The sequence below is a fragment of the Scophthalmus maximus genome, chromosome 5 (assembly GCF_022379125.1).
Source record: "Scophthalmus maximus strain ysfricsl-2021 chromosome 5, ASM2237912v1, whole genome shotgun sequence".
NCBI lineage: Eukaryota > Metazoa > Chordata > Actinopteri > Pleuronectiformes > Scophthalmidae > Scophthalmus > Scophthalmus maximus.
Window position 1 is genome coordinate 15,856,580 of NC_061519.1, and position 27,911 is coordinate 15,884,490.

General features: G+C 42.1%; 1 protein-coding gene across 1 annotated transcript; it reads right to left on the reverse strand.

The window, feature by feature from the left end:
* Window positions 1-27: 27 nt before the first annotated feature.
* Window positions 28-27,181, reverse strand: kcnab1b (potassium voltage-gated channel subfamily A regulatory beta subunit 1b). The gene is made up of 16 exons (XM_035635456.2): window positions 26,693-27,181; window positions 25,753-25,928; window positions 25,390-25,628; window positions 15,801-15,844; window positions 13,106-13,143; window positions 12,330-12,409; window positions 11,828-11,872; window positions 10,770-10,814; window positions 9,478-9,521; window positions 7,057-7,143; window positions 2,899-2,984; window positions 2,418-2,538; window positions 2,211-2,305; window positions 1,976-2,096; window positions 1,724-1,812; window positions 28-1,614 (listed from the first exon to the last, which is right to left on the reverse strand). The coding sequence occupies exons 3-16, from the start codon at window positions 25,602-25,604 to the stop codon at window positions 1,525-1,527; spliced, it is 1,200 nt and encodes a 399-aa protein (XP_035491349.1). The 5' UTR covers window positions 25,605-25,628; window positions 25,753-25,928; window positions 26,693-27,181; the 3' UTR covers window positions 28-1,524.
* Window positions 27,182-27,911: the final 730 nt, after the last annotated feature.

Consider the following 27,911-nt stretch of genomic DNA (forward strand, 5'->3'; position numbering starts at 1 on the left):
TAAATGAGGGAAACGTCTCAAATGAAAGCATATTTCATATCAATAACTCACCCATTACTTTATTGTGAAACAACAAAACACAACCAAACCCAGCAGCAAACAGCAGTGACTACACCAAATGTTTTCTTTAAAAATACTTTTACTGTGGTCTACAGTCTTATTAGAAAACAATAGGCTATAATATTTAATTAATTGTACTGGGTTTAGAAAAAAAGAAGGCACCCATAGAATTATTATAAAATTACGATCGATTTTTAAAACTCATAAGCTGTTTATTTGTATGTACACATCTGATGAACAGCACCAAAATCACATGTATAAACAGATTGAACACAAAGATAATCTCATTATGTAAAACTGGCAACTGGTAGAAGTTGGGTAGGAATTTATTGTGTTCCAGGTTCAATGACTGCAGGGGTCCAGGTTCATTTGTCTGGGGGGGGGGGTTACTGAGCCTCTTCATTAGCTACACAAGCTCCATTTGGTAGGATAATTTCCTCAACTGTGAGGTTGTAGGAAACATTGTAGCTACAACAAAGAGTGAATTTAAATGAATCAGACATATTCATCACTGACATAGGGTCCAGCAAAGTCCAAAATAAAAGTGGTCATTGGGTCACAACAGGAAAGCACAGTACACTTTGCTGTACTTATGCAAGATTGGGAAAAAAAAAACAATGAGATGAAATGCTCATTCGGACATAGCTGCTTCATCAGGAAAATAGATAACAGTCGGTGCAAATGATTTCAATCATATTTTAGCTTAACTTTCCTCTCGTTGTGTAGGCGACAACATTGTGAGCAGAATTTCAGTTTATCCAGACTTGAAACTGTTGTATACGATTCATCACGTTGACAGGCAAGCACCAGCTGCAGTGGAGAGTGTCAGAATATCCTCCAGTCTGCTGAGACCAGGCCCAATTACACACATCATCATTGTTTGTTTGTTTTTTCTTCACATCACAAACAGAAAGGTACACTTCTGGAACACTAGGTACATTTTGATAGAGATGATCTTTTTTGTTGTTGTGTCATGAGCTTATGCAATGGTTTTTGCAGCAGTAAGAGTAAAGTTTTTTATATACTTAAATGCATCAACATCCATATTCACAGAAGTAATACAAGCAAGATTTATTCCTCAGTAATTTAACCATTTGCTTCTTTGAATTTGTGGTTCAGCAGCTTTTGCACATGTTTATGGAGGAGTGGAGGAGAAGTTCAATCCACAAATCACTCTGCTGGATCCTTTTACTGTTGTTCAGACTAAGTCTGGAGGCTGGCTGCAATAGCGCAGCATGCATGCTTAGTCAAGTAACTCACGTTAAATTAATGAACACTGGTGGATCTTCATACAGATAAGGAGCCAAGCAGAACACTATATACAGTCACACACACACACGCCCACGCACACACACAGTCATACGTGCACACAAGCAAAGTTGGACACGCATTTATGGTGCCATGGCTGTGAAAAGTGAGCTTTGATAAGCTTTTGGAGCATAGTTCACTAAAAGGGGCTTCATCTTAATGGTGGTAGTCCTTTTTACTGTGAGGACGATTTCCCAGAATATGATCAACCTCCGAGGCAATGCCTGCTGTCATCTTTGGAATCACCTGTGGTCCAGAAGACAGAGGAAGAGGAAAAAAATCAGTGCTTTTTGACATGACCACATAATGACATAATCAACCAGTATAACTCAAGCCTGGGAAATTGTCTTTATACTTGAATTGCTCCCAGATTCTCCGTTAGTTGACGCGGGTTAGAGGATCCCAGCAGCACTGAGCTCACTCCCTCGTTCCTCAGGCACCAGGCTAAAGATCCGGGATAAGAGAAGTTTTTACAGTTGAAATTGTGGCATCAAGGGATTAGCTATTATGTATGCAAACACTGAATTTGGTTGGTACAACATTTTCTCTCTTTGCTTTTACAGGAGTTTAAAGTTGTGGGTCATGGGGTGTTGATGTTGTCACTTACCTATGGCTAGCTGTGGCAATGTACATCCAAGCTTCTCCGCGATATGAGTCAGGTCCTTAAGCTTGGCTTGTTGTTTTCTCCCATCTTCACTCATTATTTTCTCCCTCAACCACTGGTATGGCTTTCGGAGCAGTTAAAGTGAAAGAATTACAATTATGCCTCTAAAACAGGCAGAAATAATAAGCTTCAATGATATTATGGTTGTAGTAGCAAGTGGTCTAATGAAAATTTGTACCTTCATTGAGGCCCTGGAGGATTCTGGGATACCATTTTCATACTTTCCAGTGATGATTCCACAGGCCAGAGGGGACCAAGAGACAACACCCACACCTGAAATAGGAAAATTACCATCGAGCAACAGGAGACAAAATCTATCACTGCCCTGAATCTATTTAGAAAAAAAAAAAAACTCAACCTCAGGAGAACTTTATTATAGACTTACCTATCTTATGGTAGAGCTCCGGTAGCTGAGTTTCCACTTTCTCCCTCTGGTAGAAATGATACTCAGCCTGCTCACATACAGGTGGAATTAGATTAAACTGTCTGGCCACTGAGTAAGCCTCCTGATTGAATGTGAAGAGGGAATAAAAAGAAAGGAGAGATATGTTCAAGGGATGTGGAAATATGCAAGTACAATAGTGACAGTAGTAAGGGCAAAATGGAGATCAGAAGCTGTACCACTGTATGGGTTTCATTATGGGCTACATGTGCTGTAATATTGCAAACTCTCCTTTAGTGATCTGAGATAGTAATTTGACTTTGTATTGGTGCTCTATGGTATTAAACCTACAGGGATAGACATAATTAATAAATATCAATTACGTATCAGTTTCTTAAGAACTACGTGGAAGCTTTTTTTGTGCAAAATTGTTCCTTATCTCATAATTCCTGTGACGAGATATAAGACTTTTTCCATCACTCACCATAATCTCCATGGCCGACCACCGTGATGTCCCCCAGTACATGGACATCCCCTGGTTGATCACATGTGTCATTGCTCTCACTATCTCTGTCAAATGTCAGAGAGAAGATACATTGTCAACAACTGAACAGCTGATGGCGCCACAATTTTACCTTTTACATAATGTGCAGTGGGCCCATTGAAAAAAAATCCCAACAACTTTAAAGTGGTTAAAGGTTAAAGTGCGACGTCTTAACTTAAATTATTTTCATGGTAGGGCTTCAGAGATAACGGTACAAGGGAATTAGATATAAAAGACATTTTTCATCAGAGAATTAAAAAGAAATGTGAAAGACCAAAACACTTGTAATAGACTGAAAGACCTCAACAACTTCATAATCAAGGCCTTGGTAAAGCTGCCAAGATCAGGAGCATAAAAACAAAGTGGATCCCTGAAATGGATTCAGCCTCTAGTGAGAAAGGTTTGTCTCCATGTTATCTCATGTGTAAGCTGATATGATCTGCTGGGCTCTCACTAATGCTAAGTGCTGAAAATATGCAGTCAACCTTGGGCTTGCTTTTGCAGTTTAACAGGTTACAACTGAACAGGCTGAGGTCACTGTTCTCTTGCGGCTTCTGTATATGTGCCATATCACAGAAGTAATAATGGGTGGAGTTGTGCTAAACTATATATTTAAATCGGAGAAGGAAATATAATGATCTGCTCAAACTATCTATAACCCGAAGACAACAACAAGGCCAAGTAATCTATGTGATTGGATTTTGGTCCGTGATTGCTTACTGTAGCTTATAATTGCGATAATGTACATAAATGGAACATCTGCTATTAGCCCAGTGCAAATTCGGGGTAGAAAATATGAAGAGGGGGGAGTGAAAATGAGGGTGAAGAGATGAGACCACAGGAGAGTGTGATTAAAAAAAGAGCGATTCCTTTTCATCAGTAGTTCTCTCTCTGGACCAAAATGTAGCTCGGTGAGAGACAGAGAGCAAGTGTGCGTGTGGGTGAAGCAGGTGGGAGAGTACAGAGGAATAACAGTGCGGCTGCTCCGAAAGCAAGGGGAGGAGAGAGAGGGAATTGGAGGGATGTCAGGACAGAACGAGAAAACTGTGGACCAAGTTAGAACCACGGGCGCATACCCATTTCACGATCGATTGTGAATGTATGAATAATCCACCTCAACGCTGGGAGGAGAAAGGATGACAACTCTGTTCACAGCAACATCCAATGCTCATCTTAACAAACGTCTTTCCTCTAGGATGCAGTGAATCATCAACTCCGACAGCAGACGCCACACTGAGCATAGTGCTCCATCAACACCCCCCCCGGAGAAAAAAAACCCTTCAACATTTCAGGAAGGGTAACGGTGTGGGGTGAGGTTGTGGGTACGAACAGCTTGGACTATATTATAGATAGGTGTACAATTTAGATGAGAAGCAGGGGAAACAGCTAGCTGGTGAGCTTTCAAGGTGATGGGTGAATTTTATGGAGCATGTGGTTTTCCAGTCTTTATACTATGGTAAGCTAACCAGCTTCTGGCATCATTTAGCATTCAGACATGACAATTTTAATAATCTGCTCATGTGACCTTCAAAAGCGGAAAGGTTTCCCACAATGACACACTTTTTCCTGTGATGGATCTTGTGTAAAATGCAATTCACTATTGGAAATTTGCAATTTGCCCGGCAGCAATAGCCAATATCAGCCCGTCCTTGAGCCATCTCACAGCAGCATTATGGCACTGAGTCATGAACATGTGGTCAGCTTCAGCCAGCAGGTATCACAGCGTGTGGATGACAACATCCAACACACACTGGTCTCCAGATATGTTTAGGTAGGTTAAGGCCAATGTTTATCCTTCTCATGCATACACAGGGCAGTGATCAATATGCCACATCGCAGGAGATTTTCAGTGGCCATTTCCTTTGTCCTATGATAAAGCAGGTTATGATTGTGCAGTCAACAAGTAGACAAGTGCTGCTCTATATTTATGAGCATTTGAGAACAGGGGTGATATTGAGGGAATGTCCTGATTGCATGGTGTTCATTTGTGTTTAGTATGCTGTGGGAGACCCATTTCATTTGATCTCCAGTGAAAAACCCTTGGCTGGAGGGATTATTATAAAGCCTATTTATTGATACCATGTCTGCTCGTTTCCTCTGCCTCTGTATTCTGTATTCACTCCGTCTGGGGGATTTTCATATTCACTCGACTGAATGGATTCAATTTGATTGATATTGCCCTGTCAAATGAAAAATTATGTTGAATGACTGGGTAGAATCATTGTGACTTGGATGGTTTACTCGGCTGGATACAGTGCATATTAAAACAACAAATTGACTATGGCACAGATGCCTCTTCCTTCAGGCAGCATCTCATCATATATGCTATTAAGTGAGTATTTAATGAAATGCATTATTAAGCGACATGTTAGGCCAAATGGCAGCTCGGCCTTCAACCCCCTCAGGAAAAATTTCTATGTCTTCTTGCACTACTCATCACTCATCACAGTGACAGCTGCAACAGGAAAGAGCAGTGGAGGAAATCGTTTGCGGGAAAAGAAACTAAGCAAGTCAAGAAAAACAAGAAAGAGAAACACGCAGGAATGGATGACGGTATTACGAAAGCATTGACGGTAACAAGGACAGACTGCAGCCATGACATCACTTCTTTTGTCCTCAAGGGAACACAAGTTGTCTCACACAAGTCAAAAGCCTTTAAAGTCACACCAAAATACCAATGCAAATTCTGCAAAAATGCACGCACACACACAAGTTTTTTTGTTTGTTCAACATTCAAATTTTGATTACACATTTGGAACCCCGAATGCTTTTTTTGTACGTTTTATTGATACAGTTAATCCTGTTTAAGCTTCAGCAACACGTGGGTGTGTGAATCAATACCTTAGACATTTGCATAACAAGTCCTACGTACTGCACATGCCCACAGAGGTACAGGCAGAGCAGAGGTGTCGCTTTATGGCATGTTAGCTCCATCTATAAAAGACGCTATTTAGGGGACCTTACAATGCTAATGCATGACGATACCCAGTCGTGTGCACCTGTCTGTACATGCAGTCCCACTCCCTGAGGTTGTTAAAAGTGACAGACCCTCTGCACAAGGATTTATGACAGTGGCCTTGCTCCGTTGTAATGAAGGATGAAGAAAATGTGCACAACATTTTACACTGATTAATGTACCAACTGTGTTGCAGAGCTGCTCTGAGCACAACACTCTCAGCCTACAGTACATTGATCAGTGTCTGTTTTCAATCTGACATATCTCTCTCTGTTTATCTTCATTCACCCTGCCTTCATCAATCAATCAATTGTCAATTGTGAAATTACTCACAATCAGCTTACTAAAAAGTTTGACGGAGCAGGAGCAGGCCGTCTGCCAGTACTACCAGTGATTTCGAGGTCCCTGGAACATAATAAGTCTGCTGGCCTGCTGGGGAGGAAGCATTTGGTGGCAAAGGGGGGAAATATTTTAGTGAGACCAGTGGGATTCTATCCTTTCATTCGTACACTACCTGTGGATGGGTGTTTGTATGGTAGGACAGAAGAGGGGCTCAAGTATCTGTGGTGGCCCCATCACAAGGGGGTAACTGACCTCAGTAACCCCCTTGTGATGTGGCCACCACAGAAACTGGAAGTATGCAACAGAAATAAATGGCGACATAATGTAGATGTGTGGGAAAGGCAGTGTTGAAAAGTGTTGAAGGAATAGAACGCACAGTAGGGCTTGTATCCAGTGAGAGCAGCCCAGAAATACACCAGCTTCCCCTGGGGTAGCACATAATCCTGCTTCTAAAGAACAGGGAGGGCTGGGAGCGGGTGCAGCTCAGACACCCTGTGGAAACTAGTTATCCCACAGAGACAGAACGAGAGGGAGACTGGTAGACTAAAATAGAGGAGGAGAGATGAACGAATATTGTACATGAAATGTGTGTGTGTGTGTGTGTGTGTGTGTGTGTGTGTGTGTGTGTGCGTGAGTCAGATGAGATGCACACACAAAGACAAACCCCTTTGGTCAAAGTCAAAGGTCACCAGTCCAGCGAGGGCAGTGCTCTTGCCAGTATTTCTCACCTTCTTATGTTACAAAACAACAAGCATTGTCGCTGCCCCAGCCCCTCTGGGGTCTGGCCAGGACTCACTCACCCTCCATGGGAGTGTTGCTGTCTGGCCGGTTGGCAAAAACCACATCCACATACTCAAGTTGCATCCTCTGGAGGGAGCCCCTCAAACCTGAAGTGGCGGAAAGAAATGAGAGTTGTAGATTATGTTAATTAAAGAAGATAACAGTCAATAGAAATCATAAACACGGAGTCACTGTGCCAGAAAAAGACCAACAGTATGTGTCACGATCCAAGTGGAAACACATCAATAAACATTTCAGATTTCCAATAAGATGATTTGGCAAAATTGATATGAAAACCCAACAAAACCCACACAAGCCAGGAGCATTATCCTCCACTCATAATCCCAATCGACCAAGGAGATTTATTACAGTATCATTCAGACATCTTAGCAAGTGAGAAATCTTGCCCCTTGAAACCTTTGGACATGAACACATTGGTCTGGATCTGCACCAATTGAAAACCTCTTTGTCTTATGCATATTTCTGGCCATGAACAGTTGAGTTAAGCAGATTAATCTGAAACTCTAAGTCTTTCTTCTTCAGTTTAATCACTGAATTATTATTGGCTGTGTGGTCAGTAAAAAGGGAAGCTGTTATCAGGCAGGAGGGCACATCCGGATATTTTTGGAAAAACTTGAACATGAACTACACATTATAGAATTTAGTTGATTGATATTTCAATGTTTTTTATTTTGGGTTACTGTCAAAAATACCAAGTTGCCCACTTTACAGAGCTGCAATGGCATCTTTCTCTGTTCAGAAATAGTCATTTGCAGTGAGATTTTTTAAAAGGTCAAAGAGAGAATTTCAGTATGAATCAGTGTCAAGCTGAGTTCACACCACAATCTCCTGGAGAGAAGATCTATATGGGGGGTCGTCCTTTCCCTTGATGCATATATAAAGGCTGTTTTGACAGTTGATGGAGGAACTAAACAACTCAAAGCCAAGAGGATAATGAGAAAGACGGGGATCAGAAAAAAAGGTCCCACTCATTTCTTTCTTTTTCACTCAGCTTTCAATATTTATTTGAGGAGTAACACTGTGTACTGAGGTGGGGATAAGAGGGCAACAAGCTACTGTCAGCAGATCGGTCCTCTTTCACACACACACACACACACACACACACACACACACACACACACACACACACACACACACACACACACAGAGAAGAACAGATGAAAGATGAAAAGCGAACACAGGAGACTGTCACAAAGCAGGACAGCAGAGTAACAGAGAGACACGGCACTCTTGCACTCCAGAGTATGTGTGAGTGTGCGTGGCAGATAAATGCCAGAAGCTTCCTCGTCGCCCGCTAATCCCAGCTGAGAATTTTGCTCTCCGCTCCACCGTTTGAACCACTTACTCATTCTTCTGTCAACTGCACTCCCACAGTCCCAGAAACACCCATTACATGGATCTTAATCGGAGGCTGCACCGTCATCACGAGCAGTTTTCCGCTGTCTCGTGGATTAGCTGCAATTTTTACTGACTTTGAAGAGAGTCTATTTTTGGAACTGAGAAGAGATGACAAAAAAAAAAAAAAGCTATTCTACTGATATCTGCGGTGAACAATGCTTATAATTAAGTGTTTGACAAAAGTCCCTTTGAAATGTTTAGGTCATCAAGAAAATGTCTTTGTCCTGTGAGGAAAACTGCAAACTGTGTGGTTGCTAGAGAGACTTTGACTTCAGAATTCATCAGTACTGATCTCTGCTGTTGATCATAACACTAAATGTCACCCAACACCACAAGTAGCAAGGAAAACAATATCACCAGACGTTTCACTCAGCCAATTCATCAGCCTGCGGTGACGTGTGCCACACCAGCGGGGACAGGGACACCTTTGTCTCACAGATGCTACATATCATCTGGACAGGCAAACTCAGTTCATCTAATTCGCAATGCCACCTTTACTTCCCCTCTCTGTCATCAGCTCTCTGCTACATTCTCTTCCTCATTCCCCGTCCTTCTGCGCCAGCCCTTTCGTGGTGTATTCCCCATTCTCCTCTTTAGGGGGAATGTTGCAGAGGCTGCAGTGAATGTTAATAATGTGAGCGAGAGAGCTGAGTCACTGCAGGAGGGGCGCTGGGCTGTGGACCGGATGGCGAGTTGTTCGGGATGCCAGATGGATCTGGCCAAGGTCATAAGAAAGGTTTGTCTTTACAAGCTTGAGCAGGGCCATAACTCTTCTAAAAGAGGAGTGAAGAGTAGTATAAGGGATGCTACAAAGTTAGCAGGTGTCAACAGTTTCTGAGAAAGTCAACTGTAGAGGTTTTGCAATTGGTTACTAAATATTCAGCTGCTTCGACACGCTGAAAAAAATCCAAGAGAGGGGGAGGAAAAGAGATAAAAGAGGGGGATTACAGGAGTGCAGAGGGGCTCCGAGTGATGGGGGTGACGTGAAGGACAAAGCGGAGGAGAGGAAATCGACTTGTTACCTTCAATGATGTGTTTTCTGTTGAGGCCTCTCTCTGTCTCTGCTCTACAACAGGAGGGAAAGAAGAGCATGTCACGGGTGGCGGGACACATTCCTGCCCATACTCACAACTCTCTTGAATTGAAACAGATCATTAAACGTTGGCAAACAAGAGCCCGCATAACATGCCACACATCACTGAAGACAGTTCCACCGTGATAAACTATGTCGTGTTACTGAGCAGTGTGCGAACACACAACTCATTGTCTCTGATCGCCAGTGTTTTGCCCTTGTCTGATGGCACATGATTATGCAGGTGAAAATACATTGTGGCAAAAAATTGGAAATATTGTATGTTTGAAAGAATATAAAGTAGTTTTAATGCTTCTAAAATGAATGTGTTCAGAGTTCATCTGTAGTTAATAGACATGTTACAGGCTATTATGCTAAATACATTTTTTCAGATCAAAACATATATTTCTAGCATGGTAGGTGTCGATTGTATCGCAGTCTGATGTAGCACCAACGAAAACCAATCGAAAAGATTAAAGTGCCTCTTTCAGGTGGATGTCTCGGTAATCAGTAATCAAGGTCGCCTTTTAGCACCTGCAAATATTAAAAAAACATGCTCATTGCGCTTCAGTGATTTATCAATAGCTTCACCTGTTGTAACTGTAACATTTAGATTGTCCATGTCCCTACATTTTTCTTTCCCACTTCATTCCATAATTTTTTTCTTCCTGTTCCAGTGTTCTTCTCTTTGTTCTGTTGCCTGTTATTCATCTTGTGTCTTCATTTCACACTTTGTGCCTCTCTTCTTCCTGTGGAGTCCCAGCCTGCTACAGTTGATAATAATGATACTGTATTATAAATACAAGGAAATGCAGTCTCTCCTCCAAATATTCATGTCTTTGCAAAAGGGTAAAAAAAAGTGCAATAGATACTAAGACTACAAGTATCTATGTCTGGGTGATGAGATGCTTGACAACCCTCTCAGACACTTCAGTTGGGGGTTATGTAGTAGTTCTCTAAATCCATCGAGGGTGGAGACTGATTTGATACCTTGACAATCGTCAAAGAGGATGAGCTGAAATTAAATTTGCACAATTACACCCGGGCCCTACTCTACTGATCTACATCAGGTACTTAAAAAGAACCAGGAGACGAATGTGGATGTCCTGGTGGAACCTTATAAGCCAGAAGACTTAAACAGAGGCACAAGTGACCAAAGCAGATTGAGAGCAGAATTCTTCATCTGAGAGGAATAACATACAGACAGACCAGACGTACACATGCTTGTATGCGAACACTTACTTTCCTCCCCAGTAGAGCTTTGTGGTGATCACCAGGCTGGATCTCCTGAGGGAAGAAGCACAGACCCATCAAAAGGCCATAAAATAAAACTCGACTTGAAAGTGAAAGTTCTCAAAAAGATGTCTTAGCAAAAGATTATCTAGCATGAAGGATTACAGAGGGTGACTTTTCTCTATTCCACCCTCAGTACAAAATACCCCATGCTTAAATGACCAATAATTTAAACAGATCCAGAGTTGGGGTGAGGCATGCATCGAGCTGGCATGAGTTTTTGGAATGGGCAATGCAAAGTGAGTCTTACTAGTGCAGTGTGATTTTGCATGCAGTACATTATAATACAACAATATATTACATGGCTCCCAACCCGGGGATCAGGAACCCCCCCCCCCCCCCAGAAATATCTGACCAAGGACTGACACGTACATGTGTTTGCATGTTCGAGGTCCTTAAAGAATGAATCGTAATTACGTTTGAGATCCTCTGATCTTCCCTCTAGTGCCACCAGCAGGTTGACAATCTTGTCATTAATGTAATATCTTGAAAAAGCTGTACAACCCTTTGAAAGGAACAAAACTTGACCCTCACAGCTCTTGTCCAGACTAATTCTAGAGCCTGTGATGAGGCGTCACAAGTAGACTTTGCTGCGAAGGGCAACAATGTGTTAGACAATAGCACACCTCCAGCCTTTCCTGTTCTTGCATGAGAGTGGCCAAAGGCATAAGACAAGGTGGTTTTCTGGCCCTGAACCAAAACCTTTGGGATAAATTTGGACACCGACTGTGAGGCAGGATTTATATCTGAACATTAATACCTGACCTCACTTAAGCTCTTTTGGCTGACAGGCAGCAAATCCCTGCAACCAGGCTCCAAAATATTGTGTAAAACCTTCCCAGACGTGTGTAGACTGTTCGGCATCATCTTAATACCCATGGGTTTGGAAGGAGGGCTTCAACAATGACATACGAGTGTAATGTTTCTGTGTCCACACACTTTGTAGAGTTTATGCATGTGCACAATTTAAACCTATTTCTGGAACAAATCAAGAGACTGAACTTCACCTCCAGCACTTTTTCTTGATGATGTTTCCCAGGATTATCTCTGCTCTGTGAAGAAGAAAGAAACGCGATTATACAGAGTCTCAGGCTGAAATTTCTTAGGAGCATGTGAGCACGACCGTTATCTGATACACATCTGCAGCATGAATAACTGATTAAAAATCTGAAGGAGTTCAAGATAAAGACTAAACGCCTCTTGTATTGTATGCCTGAACTTCACCATCACCCTTAAAATGAACATTCATCCCCATAAGACTACAGTGTACCTCACATTATTCACAGAAACATTGTCCAGGCCTATAAAGTTGGATAGAACTGTGGACATAATGGGGAGCCTCCAGTGATGAAAATCACTTCAGAGTCATGACTATCTTTCATTTTGGCCAATAATTCCTGGTTTTGGGCTAAACCTAGTTAACACATTTTGCCCTATGGGGAGAAGAGCTGCACAGACCAGAAGAGGTGCTGTGTGGTTGTGAGATAGACACAGTCACAAATCACTCACTTCCCCCCAGAGTAGACCTCCGCTGTGTCGAACAGGTTGACCCCGCTCTCATAGGCGATGGTCATCAGCTGCTCTGCCACCTGACAAAGACAAAAGAAATAGTTTTCACTGATTGTCTCCATTGTTGTATATTATACAAGTATGAATATTATTCAAATTGCATCTCAATAAAAGGACAAGGAGTTCCCTGAACAATATCTAGCCGAGTAAATATGCTACCGAGATACTCATCTGAAAACTGTGCAGGCTGCTTGTTGGTTAAAGTTGTTTACTGCTCAATATATTTCCCAGACTATTCTGACCTAGAATGCAGCTCATTCAGAGCCGCGAATTGGTCTTGATGTCTTTCTCTCTCTGTACTTGTGCTTGTTTCTTCCTGTGTCAATTAGTCCCAGTGGACATCAGGCAGTGATGAGCTGTCCCCCTGTTCAGTGATTTCCCTCCCTTCATGGCCAGATCAAGCCGCTGGAGAAGGTCCACTGCTTAATAACTTGTGACTCTGAGGAGTAAGACCTGGCCACTTGGCCTTGGTGGAGCCAACGGGGACTTAACAGCCTGCAGCGATATTGAAAAACTGATACCAGAATGATTCATGTGGCCTAATCACACTCACACAATTTTACATCCAGTTCCATTAAACTGCTCCCGTCTGTGCTACATATTTGGTGCTTCAAACTGCCTCACTAGTTGTATTTGTGTCGTCTAAAAAATAATGAGCGCTCACATCTGCTCATAGGCCGTGATGCCTGAATGATGGATTTGACATAACTTCTTACCTCGTCAGAGATCTGTCCTCCAAATGTCACCCATGTGCCTGTTGAAGGAAACATCAAAGATGTCAAAGAGTTTTTGAACAAACAACAAAGCCTACCAGACCTTTGGTATGTAAAACAACGTTGGCAACTTGGGAGCCATTTTGGTTGTTAATTATTATAATTGTTAATTATCATAAATGCATGAATGATTACTTTGAAATGCCGACATGGACACCTGCGCATTTTTGGCCAACACTGGCCTATTTACAGATTTGTTTCTGTCAATCGATGAGCACTGACTGCAGTCATGTATAATATTTTTTATAATGCAGTTGATGTTAAATCTGCAAAAGTATGACAGCAGATCTGTGTAGGCTCAGTCTGTTTTTATTTTAATTCTGGGATTGTACTGGTCATGTTATAAATATATTGGCAAATAATAAGCTGTTGCCCCATTAAAAAAGAAAATAAATACAATGACAATACTGTTGAGGCAGAGGAACACTGCACATTCATTCACATTCATAAAGACACAAAAAATATATTTGACCCATTTTAAGTGGTATTTTGTTTCCTTGCTCTATGCTAGGTTTTGAATAGGATTGGTTTGTTTGTAGAAAAAATAATTGAGGTTATATCCTGCTTCCTCCTCTGCTGTGGTGACAGGTATTACTCTGGAACATGTTAAAAAAAAAACTGGCTTAACTTCTCTTTCCTCATTACTTCCCTGTAGTCTTTAACAAGTTGGTGAAGATTGACAGACCTGCCATCTGTCAAAAGCCAAAAGCTAGTTGGATGAGTAGCTCTACTGATGTCATCGATACCCACCCATGGCTCATTTTTCGTTTGGGTGTGTGAGGTCTGCTACTGTATATCCCCCTACAATTGAAGGCACTCAAGCACAGAGAGCAGTGATGTACTGTACGTAGAAAGACAGCAGCAGAGTCTGAACACAGTTTTTTGAAAGAATTTAGTCTTCGGTTGCCTGATCCTGTCGAATGCTGCTGCTGTCATCTCCCAGTAATGAGAATTAATTACAGAAGCTGGTGTTAAATCTGTGGCCAACTGCACCAGAAGCTGCAGCAGACGAATGAAGGCTCAGCTCGATTTTTCTAAGCTGACATGGTCATGCAAATAATTATGATTTTTTTAGATTATCAGCTTTATCCTAATTATTATCTAGTACAAAACTTGTAAAATGAATAGTTTGACACTTTGGAAATACACCCAGTTTGTTACCGAGAGTTAAAGGTAAAATCAACACCATTCTTGTGTCTGTACAGTAAATGGGAAACTACTGACAGCAGCTTAGCACAAAGACTTCCTCAAGTGAATGTTTGGGCAACAAATAGTTTACCCCCATTAACACCACATTTTAATACTGTATTTTTTTTTTAAAGGATTAAACAAACGAGCTGTAAAATGTTAATTAAACTGCTTGGCGACATGCACTGAAGTCCGGACATTTTCCTGAAATTTTCGGGAGGGGGATGTATGTGATAATGCAAATGTGCACAAATGTTGCTCCCCACATTTTCCGGAACTTTTCCTGTCAGGCCCATTGAAAAGCCTTTCTGGAAAAATGTTTCGAATGAACCCAGGTGAGAGTAAAGCAAGAGAATCTCCGGTTATCGTCACGGCCTGCCTCCTGCATGCTCTACCCAGACGCCACAGAATGTTCTGAATGACGCCTGACTCAGACAATCTCCCGCTGTGTTCTTCATATGTGAACGACGAAATACAGAAAATGACCGGACCCAATTTTCTGGACATTTTCTTGGGTTCATGTCTGAAAACAGCTCAAGGGTAGGGCGTTTCTCTTGCTTTTGCTAAAATAAATTAATTCCTTTCAAATTTGAACATGCATTTCTGACAGTGAAACACAGTAAGACTCAAATGCTTAAGTGACCTGTTTTGATGCCCAAGGGGATTATTTCTGCTGCACTTCCCTCTATAGAAAATTGGTACAGGAAGGAATCAATATTTTGCTCAAGGGCACTACTGCATGGCTGAGGCTTGCCAACATCAAGGCTTGGAACTTACTCATTTAAGTGGTCTCCCTGTTTACTATTCCTCCATGTTCATTCCCTCCCTGGGGCTAAAGAAAAATCACTACAGAGGTGATTAACTAACTACTTCACAGAGTTTCTATCTATTTGTAAAAGCCTGGGAAGAAGTACATCTTTATTTTGCTTTGTAAAGTTACATTCCTTACTTGCCGTCATAAACAGACCCCCATCAAGTGACTTGGCACACAATACATACACACATGCTCATATAAAGATATGGCCAGTACACACACAACGCATCAGTCCTACCCAGATAAATGTGAGTGTTTACCCTCCAGCGTGCATCGGATGTGGGTGATAACTGCAGCAACGTGTTTTGCTGAAACCGATGCAGTTGATTAAATATTAGCCCGGAAAATATGAAGTCTCTGTGAATAGCTTTGCTGTTTTGTCCTTCATGGCTTCCCATGTGTATGAAAGATGCATGATGCTAGAATAGGGTGAAACTATATAATGGAATTCTAAAGACTACGCCCTTTTGCTCTGCTTTTTTGCTGGTACACACACACACACAAACACACACACACACACACACACACACACACACACACACACACACACACACACACAAGGATGAGTTGAATTTGGACTTGGAGGCTTAGGAAATCATTAGCCGTTCACCTCATAAGGTAATTAAATGTACTCACCGAGCCCCAGACAAGAGACACGCAATCCAGACTTCCCCAGGTTCCTATGAAGATGAACAGAGGATGATTAACAAAACCAGAGTTGTTTAGGCTCAACGTGTCATCAGTCAAATATGACTGCAATTACGACGCTACTCTATTATACTCTGGGCATATTCTTCCAAATATAAAGCCTAAATCTACAGTATACTATCTCCACACTTGAGACACCAAAGCGAAATAACATGCAGCAATTTCAGACAAAAAAAGAGGGGATAAAAATCAATTGTAAGAGAGTTTAATAAAAACAAAGGCTCGTAGTTTTTCATGTTTGATCCAGAGGAACGGTCACTTTCATCACACCCACCTGAATCATGAATAAGAATTGAGAGATTACAGGGGGAAGGCCATTTGATTGATTCAATCAATATAAGTCATACCTTCTCCTGGAAAAAGAGGCTCTCTAAAGACACAAATATTTGACTAAAAACATACATAATATTACTCTTTGTACCACATCAGTGACGTGGAGTTTGCTCTACTTTCTGACCATTTTGCTCTTTGTTTCTCTTCCTCATTCCTCGCCCAATTACCCCTTCTTATACTCAGAGGCTTTGACACCCTGTTACAATGGGGAGTGTTTCAGTCCTTGTTTTTCATTTGATTTTTTTATTCTTATGGTTTTCCCCACAAAATCCCCAAAACATGTTCTCCAGCACAGAGGCTGCATTTTTCAAGACAGCACCTCACACTCCTGTCTTCCTTCCTTTATGTGTCCCTCTACCTATTAACTTTGGAGCAGAGCACACCCCGATATACAGCTCCTTGATAATAACCTATTTGCCTCCAGCTGATCTGCTGCAAAGTAATACGGCACTTTCCTCTCATTAACACCGCTGAAGACCAACCTAGACCCCGGAGCTCATGCCACACTCAGACTCAGAGGCTCAACCCTCCACTTCACATTTAGTTTTTATAATCTGTGCCACATCAAGTCCAACTGAGAGGAGATCTCATGTGGAGCAAGTGTTTAATGGCTTAACATCGATGACAACAGCAAGAAAAGATTGCTCTGCCTCCAGCCGCCACAGGTGTCTTCCCTCAGTGTGATGTGCTGTGTGCAGAAGGCAGTTGAAAGGCGCCCGGGGGATCGACAGCCCTGCGGGGACCGCCACAGTCTTCAGACGGGATTTGGAGCAAGTGCTGTGAAATTGAGACACATTTGTTGGACAGAATCATCAAGGCCACATGCACTCACAGAAGCTTCTATCACAAGTGTTGTATACTAAGTAGGGTTGATGTGAAGATGTATTGAAGAGAAGTCCGCCGACACCGTCTTGATTGTACATAAAGGTTTATAACAAAAAGACCAGCATCAATTCAAGCACTGCAGAGCTTGGAGAGCATCCAGCCAAAGGAAAACTCTGTTCATACTGCGTAAAACATAGACTTATATAGGACCGTTGAGTACTTCAGAAGGAACCTCTGATTTCACATTTGTTAATACAATGCAAGAAGTAGACCAAATAGGGCTTGCAAGGAAAGCTCAGGGGGTCGTCAGGAGGCCCCTAACATAACATTACAGAGCAAGATACACGTGGACCACACGTGCCACTCGCATCTCACATGTTGGCAAAAACTTTTAACCCTTCTGATAGGAACTACACAAGCAACACGCTTCATCTTGACACAAGATTATGTTCAAATGCTTGTTTCTGGACACAGAAAACTATCCCCCAATTATAGTCTGGGGATTGTTTTGCTTCCTGCATTGGTTTCGCAGGCATTTACTCATTACAACAAAAAACGAGGCTGTTAAAAATGCCATTAGTGACAACTAATGGTCTGTTTCCGTCGAGATGAAGGTGGACTCATCTGAGTCCGTGCTATCTAACCATGCCCCTCAGCTGATTCAATTAGAAGTCCAACGCAGAGAAGCATCAGTCATCAAGTCAGTTCCATCGAGCTACAAAGATACAGAAGGTAAACATATAAATCAAAGTGTTCACATATAAACACTTAACAAGAAGATTATGGATTCTTTGATGCATTGCATAATTTACTCATTGATAGCAGTGCTGTATGGACTATAAGACTCAAAAGGCTGCATATAAATGCAGTCTATTTACATTCAAAATTTGATTTAGCAAACATAATTGTTAATGGTGAGTGTGTACCCCTGTAATTTTCTGATTAAAGCCTCCGCACCCTGGGGAGCGGCGACATTAGAATTCTTAGTATTCAGTACTCAAATTTTTTATGTGAAATATATATATATATATATATGATCACAACAAAAGATAATTAGTTGGCAGAACTACGAGCAATTTTCTTGATGGAGTAAGTTCTGCTGAAATTTTGAGGTCTGCTAACCTTTTCAATTTTGCAGTGTATCTCCTCATGCTCCAGTCCCAAATGAAGCCTGCTGTCCTTGGAAAAAAAGACAACTTTCTTTTTGGAGATCATCCATGAGATCATTTTGCAGTGTTTGTGTGCTGCTTTAAATGCTTTCTTAATAATAGGGCACAAACAAAGCAGCCAAAGAAGCCGCCGCCTCGCTTCTGCATTCTTGTCCCCAGTGTTTTCTGGGGAGTCAGGAGGCACCAGCATTTCCCGTACCTTATTATTAACCACACACAGCTTGCGGTGGTGCATTAATAGGCCTGACCTGGTCTGTGGTGTGAGCTGCCAGCAGAGGCACACTGCAAAAGAAACTAATGATTAAGGGGATTACAGCATGTCATCTGCAACAAAGCAGAGAAAATTAAACACTTTTTGTCCAAGACAAAATCGGTGTTTGTGTGTTGTATGTGCGAGACAAAGAGGAAATGGGGCTGCCAGGATACAGAATATAATATCTTCATATACTATCTAGTAAATAGTCAAATAACCACACTAAGGAAAGGAGAACTTGTCATACCAACTTGCACATAAACAACTTTGCAAGCCAGCGAGTGTGACTTGGTCCCTCATGCTTGAATTGTGCCCAAAAGAAGCCTTGAAGTAAAATGACAAATGAGTCATTTGAAAACGCCCCCTCCCCCAAACCTGTCACCACTTATGAACATCCTGCAAGCTGCTACTGTATGTTGCCCGTTCTGTTCTCAGAGGATCCCCAGGTGAAATAAAAAATATCAAATAAATAACTGGCTGATTTATGTTGCTTAAATCTCAGAGGAAATGACCTCTCTCTGTGGAAGGATGTTTTTTTTCATCCTGGAATGCAGTGATATGGCTCTCAAATCACACGGGTATTTCTCATGATTTATTTCCTGATGCTGGACGGTTTGAATCAATATTTGTCAGCCAACACTTTTGTCAAGGTTGTGAATAAACAGATAAAACTTCTCACTCACTGGGGATTAATGTAGACTAAGCAAACCCACACAAGGCCACCTTGATGGGCGGAGGGATTAGCCAACACCCGCCTCCTCAGTCTCCACCGCTTCCTGATGGCAACCATAATGTTGTTATCAAAATAATTCAGTGCAAGGCAAAGAGGCGGGTCATATTCTAAATATATCAAAGCCAGGCCCTGTGTGGGTGGTAAGAAAGTAAGGAAGTTAAATCAAGCACTTTGAGGGAAAAAAAGAAGAGATCAAATGTGAAAGAAATGATGCAGCTTGAGTTGCTAAGGGAAAGGAGAAAGGGAGAGAAGGAGACAGAGTGATATTAGGAGAGAAAGAGAGACGTGAACCAAGACAGACTAGCACCAGACTGAGGCTTGCGGAGTTGCAAGTCCAAGCCCCAAGTCTGAGCAGATCAAACACCCTCTACTGATAAAGCATCCTATATGACACAGAATGGGAAATAGGAAATGACAGCAAACTCCCTACAGGGGTCTGCATAATGTGCATGTTTTTTATGGTGTGTGTGTGTGTGTGTGTGTGTGTGTGTGTGTGTGTGTGTGTGTGTGTGTGTGTGTGCTCGAGGGAGAGAGAGAGAGAGAGAGTATGTGTGCAGAAGTGCCCAGATTTGACTTTTTTCCTTCGTTTTTCTACAGGGCTGAAGTTGAAAAGATTTTTTTGTACATCATACACACAAATTATTTTTTTGCATGCGCATACTTTTTCTCTGTGTTCTGTCAGGCTATTAACAAGGCTCGGACATTTCTTTTTCAAACTATAATTTGAACATCGCGTGAGAAAACCTATGCGACTGCAGGGTCTCTGCAGAGAATCTCACAAACAGTAACTGTGTGTTGGGCAGAGACACATGACTGAAGCCAGGGAACTCTTGCTGTGACCCTGTATTGAAAAAGATGTGGGCAGATCTGAAGTGGTTGGTTCAGTACGCTGTGGATTTCAGAGAGAGCTCGGTAGTGGGGGGGGGGTCATATCATGATGACTAGAAAACCTTCATACAGTGCTGATAGAAAGTATGTCACGGTATCTCTTTAGGTTTAGTCTCTGAACACGTGTTATTTTTAATCTATAGTGTATTTCGGAATTCCGTCTGGAGGAAATCAGACTACACTACCTGGTCAAAAAATATTTTTTTTTGTGTTGTTGACCAGAGTTTTATATTGCCCTTTATGTATATTTTATCAATGTAGAAGAAGGTGTGTTGGGTGAATGTATTTGTTGTTTTCTGATTGTGATATTACACTGTGATGTGCGGGGCAAATTTTACCACGTCTTCTATCTTATCTTCAACCAAAATAGTGTGGGAACGCTGCTGATGAAATAGAAATCCTATGGTGCAATTACAACAATAGGAAATGTACTAGACTTTTCCTAGTGCATTTGTGTTTTCAGTGATATCTTACAAACTTACAGGATGATTAAATAAAGATGAAGATGGCACAAACCGATTACTGGGTTAAGAGTTACTGGTTATTTTATGTTTTCCATTATTCTGCAAAAACAACAAAGCTGATAGTGTTACACCTGGAGCCATGGTTTTGTTCCATTTCACCACTTTCATTTAATGAGAAGCTGAACCATTACAGAAAAACATTTTAGTTGTGACCTTTAATTAAAATGCAAGCTTCCTGGTTGTTTAATTTAGAGATTGTCCTGTTCTCATCCTTGGGGACTTGTTTGGTCTTTAGGTGGAGTGGAGTTCTGTGATAGAGGGCTCCAGGTCTGCAACACCCTGGCTCATATTATTAGACCTACACATCACAGCCCAACTGTTTTTTATGTGGGAACACAGGTTGCATATATTTCACTGAAGGGTGATTAGGACTTTTGGTGTATGAGGAAATTCTGGGGGGAGAAACAACCACTCAAAAAGATGTTGCCAAGGCAAGAGCAGTATTAATGGGTTCTGTGAGGGTAGATATGCTGGAAGTCACACAAACACACCTGCGCATGTACACATACTCAAATTCCCCTGCAAAACACAAATACAAAACAGGGGGCAATAGCCAAGTAAAAACTAAACTATTAAACTATGATTTATAATGCATTTATAATGCATTTATCATTGTCAAGTGCCACAGCAGCAGCATATCAAACTGTTATCTTTGTGCGGACAAGCCGATGGAGGAAAAGGTTGCATCTGTCTCAACCACAGCTGCTGTGAAATCCTCACAAGCGTCCATACACCTCGTCTCAACCCATTCAATGAAGAATGCAGTTTTCTTGCTGAAGTGCAGCCACACCATTAGAGACAAGACAAAAAATGACTTTCCCATTTCATGACAATAACATAATGCAAGTCATCAGTCATTTTCAAGCTTCAGACTAATACGATCTGAACAGAATAAAAACAGTGTCCACTATGAATGATTTAAGTTACAAAGAAGAATTTATAGTGTTTAGCAAAAGTCACTTAAGTCAGTATTTTTTTTGCTTTGAGGTCTGATGCCAACTCTATTATTAAATAGATGGTCTCAAAAGAGGGAAAAGGCTTTTAATTAAAAGGATCGACCTTGCGGCTCAACAGAGTCATCCATGAATGCAAGAATGACATTGGCTTTGGGGCTGCTCGCACAAACAAATTGAACAGAAGCTCTTACAATTTTCTCCAAACCTTTGATTCAGCTCAAAAACATGTAACTGTGCAAGAGAACAAAGTGTGCAATACCTTGAAATGACCTGTATGAGCTACATTTTCAGATAATCCCGCGTGCACAAAGGAACCCACTCAGGCTTTCGACACAGATGTATACTGTGATGTATACACAGCAGGGGGGGGGCTCTGTCTGTGCCTGTCTCTGATAAGCCTGCATGAAAAGGAACCAACAGATGGATTTTTGTCTGCCCATCTGCAGCACAGCTCTGAACCAACCAAGCGGAATCTTCCCCGAACCTCCTGGACTGTCAAAAGGCCGTATGCTGCCTCGTGACCCTTATGATCCTCAGTCCAGGCTCCGTACCAGGAACCAGTAATAATCTGCACAATTTTGGAAGCCAACAACAGCATGTTTTGTTTCTTCACATGTTTTCTATGTGTGTTGTCTCAGGGTTTGTATTTAAAGAGGTTCAATGTCTTTGATTTAAGTGGCACCCAGCCTTAAAGCGCAAACAGACAACTTTTTGGCTTAAACTTGTCATAATGATGTTTGAACTGATTGCAAGTGTAATGGCGATAGAAAAACAACACCATCAGTGCTTATATTGGTCTCCTATAAGCCTTGGTTTCGCCATGTTATTCTCTTGGACTCAGGGATGTGGTTTTTCGCTGGAAAAATGATGACTCGATTTATGGCACAAAGGAACTTCGTCACTAATTGCCTAACCAAAACAAGGAAGAGGCCAGTAACTATCCGAAGTGATGGGAATGGCAGACAGCGGAACAGACAAGTTGACAAAGACAACTGAACCTCGCAGTAGAAAAAGAATCTGGTTTACGGAGGAACAAAAGCAGGCTAAGTAGGAGAGTGATAGGAAAGGATATAAAACAAGAGTGCACCTCGGATGGGTGTTCATTCCGTGGAGAGAGCTCCGGGACTTGAGAGGCTACAGAAACAACAGATTGACTTCTTTGTACTAGAGCAATCAATATTTATTATTGTTTGTTTAAATTTGGGTTTTTACAGTTTCTTTCTGCTTTGGACAGTAGTCAGGCTGTTGACATTGAGTTAGTCAAGATGCTAACGCCCAAATGAAGTTGACAACTTCGTCAGGAGCTCTGAGGAAAAGAACCTGCAGTACCAGCTTCTTACTGCAGTGTCTTTACAACAGTGATTAAACAGTAATACCATCCGGAACCGCTTGGGGCACAGATGTTGTCTCTTGCAGGTGTATATTGCAAACAACTGGATGGTAGGTGGCCTTCAGGTAGCCAGTGTTTGGTTTGTCTGTCCTAGGCTAGTGTAACTGCAACATGGCAAACCTGCTCCTGATGAAGATATGAAGGTAATGATATTCCAAGGTACTGAAAACACAATTCTGAATATTATATTCTATGACATATCCTAAATTCAAATGGCAGGGTCAAATGGTCAAATGGCATTGGAAGGTTGCAGCTGTAGGGGTCACCACAATTATGACCACTCTATATTTGTATCACCATGACAACTACAATGCATGTGGATGGTGTTATCTTTAGTTTATGCTTGCTCGCTCTGCACAATCCATCTTCTGCTTCAACTTGCTACGCCTTCAGTTGTGCCCAGTGTGGAGCCTCAGAGTGCACACACCACGCACTCATGTATGTAATGCAATGTGCCAGTGCATATACGCCCACGATGGCACACACTCTTGCCTTTGAGAAAAAAAAGAGATGCTTTCATTTGTTGATGTTGCTGTTGTGGGCATCACTTCAAGAGATAGAGGCTCCCTGTCAAATGGCATCCAAAGCAATACGTTTAACACAACAGCTTTGGAAAAAGAGGGAGAGCAGGAGAAACAAAATGTCAGACAAATGGGGAGCAATAAGGATGTGACAGATGACATTTCTAATATTTGCTTCCCTGTGGTGAAAATGGGGGATTTCCTAAGGGCTTGGAGGAAGCTTTACTGCTAACCTCCTCCACCTGTTTTTACAAACTGAAATAAACAACAGACACATCGTCGAAGCCACAGTACAGCAGAATATTCCTAACAATTCCTTGCTACAAGGAAAGTGGACGCAACAGTGAAACAAGCAACATGCCTCCTTTGCTGGTTGTGTCTGTTACCTTTTTTTTATTCCAAATGAGTAGAATTTCACAATAAATTTTCTCGCCTCAATAACACAACAATCTTGTGTAAAACCTGAATCACTTTGCAACAATGGAGTCATCAGGCTCATTTGGTGCCGAGAACAGATTGAAGTTGGCCATTTCAATGTTGTTATGGAAACGAGATGAGACTTTGTGACAAGCAGACACTTATCACATTTGGCTGTTCTGCATCCAATCTGCCCGCATTCTGCTAATTGCCTCTCTTCTGTGAACTGACCTGAGTGCCCCAATTTTCTCTTTCATTCAAATCTCAGATTTTTTTTCTTCCTTTTTTGTTCTTTCTTTTTCCCATGTCCTCATTCTGACTCCATCATTTTCCCTACCATCCTCTCTCTCCATCGCTCTCTGGGGCGCTCTTGATCCTCTGCGAGCAGTGATGGCACCCTCTCCAGTGAACGAACGGTGTGAGGTGAAAGCTACTATTTTGCTCTCGCGGTCTGGGTTAAGAACCCACTCACTGAGATAAGAGAGCATTGTTTACTTGGCACTTACAGTAACTCCCACACAGACACACACAGGGAGAGAGCTACTGCACGGCACTGCTCGGCTTTAGTGTCACACTCTCCAGACTGTAATGTATGGTTGTGGCCAGTTAATGAGGACTGCGTGCAAAACGTTTGCATGCACGCTCCCGGTATTGAAAGAATTAAAGAGGAAATTCAGTGTTGTAAATTGCAGGAGCACAGGATGATTTATATTGTTATGTGGGATGCAATTTGCTATGACATATTTCATGTTTATAAAATCTATTTCATTGGTAATATCATTTGACTTTCATAATTTCTTTTGCTCATCGGCTCATCAGCTGTTTTCAAAATACAGCACTTTGAATTGTGCTTACCCGTAAATAATGCAATCAATGTTTAATTGATCTCAAATATTGACATATAAATGAGAGAATTTAAGTTAATACCATTAATCCTGCTGTAATGGTGATATTATTGTTGTTATATTACAGTCAAATGCCAGGTAATGCTGATTGATTAAACTATAAGCCATATCTAGTTTAATTTACTCATATTGTATCTTATGGTATACACGTTGTACTGCAGCATCACTTGTGTGTGTTTTTGGTCAACTTCACTGTTAGAATCTTACATATTGATTAATTGTGTGATTTTTTATAATTATTATGTTGGTTTTTTTTAAAATCTTATGTTCATGATATTACCATGGTAACAAACTTCGTGTCAGTGTGTATTTTTACTCTTCATTACCACTACAAAATTGTCCTTTTTCAAATGATTTAATTCACATTTATATGTGAAACACTCCAAATAACTTTAACTGTCCCAGATCCCAGTTGTAGATTTATATACATATAAAATCTACATCTTGTAAAAATGCCTTTGTTTCTCTCACCACAAACACAAAAGGACACTCACACTGCCGCCCACTCATCTCCTGTCACTGGCCATTTATCATCAGTTCTCCATCAAGGCTCTTTTAATTAATGTCTTCTCTCTTGTCATTTTAGAAGTTTAGTCTACGTACCGATACTTCATGCCGGTGAGCTTGGCGGTGGACTCCTTGAGGTTGTGGTGGTAGCGGTGGGTGAAGGAGCCCAGGCTGCGAGCTATCAGGGCCACGGTGCGGAAGCGGGCGCGGGCCTGGCTGGCTGTATTGGGGCTGGTGGCGTTCTGCTTGCTGTGCTCGCCGTTTCGTGGGGCCTTCAGCCCGTGGTCCGTACACGCAAAGGACACCTGCATGGCTGTTGGCTAGGGCCACTAGAGCTGCCCCAAGACAAACAAGTTTTTGTTTGAGTTCCTAAAAGTATTTGACAGTGTTTCTCCTGTCTCTTCAATTTGTCTTTGTTCTTATGTGAAGCTGGACGTCAGTGGTCCGGGCCAGTTCTACCTGGTGCTGCTGAATCTCATGTGGAGATTCCCATCACAGGCAGGAATGATGGGAGCGTGAGATAGTTCGGTTTTCTCAAGGAAGAAGAATCTCAAGTTGAGGTTATGTCGAAACTGGACATAGCAGCAGTGCAGTCCTGGTCAGTGTGTCGAGACGAGGAGCTGGTCTGACACCACCTGAAAATATGAGAGAGGGTGGAGATGGAGGGAGAAGGATGGAGGAGAATAAACTGAATGAGTCATTTTAAAGAGTCGCCCGCTGAGAAGAGGGAGTGCAGTGTGTGTCGCAGAGGGTTAGAGAAGAGAACCGTGTAACTAGAAGAGGAGAAATAATCTGCTAGACCAGAAAAATGAATTAAGAAAAAACCTCTTTGCATTTTATTTTCTGTGCTGTTTTCTCCACTGTAATATCAGCAGCTTTGATGAAGCAATATGAGATAAATCCTGCCCCAGTTTGTCTAATCTTCCTCTCAAATGTTTCTCCCTCCGTCCTGTTACATCTCACTTTCCTTGTCCTATGTAGTTTCCACTATTTCAACTCAAATTCAGTTTTGTGCTTATTTCTGATCAGAAAATCATTACCTGTTTACAAAGTCTGCCTCTAATGCCTCTTTTAATGTTTCTCTCTTTAGAGTTTCTGGGGGGTTTTGTCAGCCTGCCATGAGTTAGGTGTCTGGGGAGTCTCTATCGCCCTCAAAAGCCTTGAAGTCAAACGCCTGGAGTGAAGAGAGAAACACTGTGACCTCAGCACTGTAAAGACACAGAGCCCCCTTTTCACTCCTGCCACACATCTTTAAAATACGGTCGTACGTGAAGCACATGCCTGCAAGTAAATACTGATCACTCACAAATCTTGTCTGGCAAACAGCCGCAATTGCATTGACTTAATAACACACATACACGCACAAACCAAATCTTTTTATGGATACAGGTGTTCTTACACTCAGTGAGATGTCAGCGCTCTCTGAGAAACAACGATGAGGCAGGAGGAGATTCTTGACTGGTGCGTGTCTTCCAGCAACTTTTAGAGGAATCAGGCGGTCTTCACGCAGCAAGCAGAGGTCCTGCAAAGATCTGCATCCCGACAGAAGCAGCAGCAGCAGCAGCAGTGGCAGCAGCAGCAGCGTTTCCAGCAGCTGTCCTCAGACTGGGCAAACAGCCTTGCACTGTCTCCAAAGTCCGCATGGAAGTAACACAGATGCTACGGTCACCGGCTTTGCAGCAAGAATGCCCTGTTTGATGAAGGGAGTCTGGAAATGTAATGGAGGAGGAGGAGGAGGAGGAGAGAGGAGGATGCATGGTGCATCATGTCAGAGAGAGGAGGACAGATGCAGCGAGGAGGCGATGAGCAGCGCGTGTTGAGCGCGGAGAGAGTGAGCCAGGCACTGAATGAGGGGAGAGAGACAGTGTGAATTGGCTACTGGCTCTGACTGACTGGCTGAAAGATCTGCAGTGTTTTTTTCACTATGGCGACACACAGAGAGAGAGGGGGGCGGGGGGGGGGGGGCGGTATATTGCAGATGGGAATCGAGGCAGCTGAGTTGATGTGGCATGATGTGTGTGTGTGTGTGTGTTCATTTACTTAAGGAAATGCACTTCAGGCTGGATGTGAAGATGGCACACTGTGGTTGATTACAGTAACCTACATATGAACATCAGCGACACGCTTAACATCACTGTAGACGACCGACGAGGCATTTTACCCGCTACCCGCTTTTTTCTGTTGTCTGCTGTTACGGTGCATAGTTTTCATGGCCCCTTTCTGTTTGTGTATTGTGAAAAGTTCTAGGCTATAGTTCAGCCTTACAGAGGAATCCAGGGAGACCTACTCTGACACTGACATCTCACAGCAGATGTTGAGTAACAGATCAAATGAAGTGGCACAGTGAAATAAAGCGTTAACCAGTGCTCGGGCAGCGCAGCATCTTACCCTCCTCCCCCACTTAGCAGCAATGTGACAATGCAGGATTTCATGGTTCATTGAAACCCCACAAACCTCGAGGCCAACACAGTTTTATTTATATCCTAGTGACTGCATTTGATAAGAGAGGACACTGGTAACAGTGTTTGGCTTCTGGGTCAGGAGGAGCATTTGGGAGGTGGTCAGTTAGAGTGCAGTGGGAAATGATATTATTCGAATGTAAAGCATTTTGTTTTATT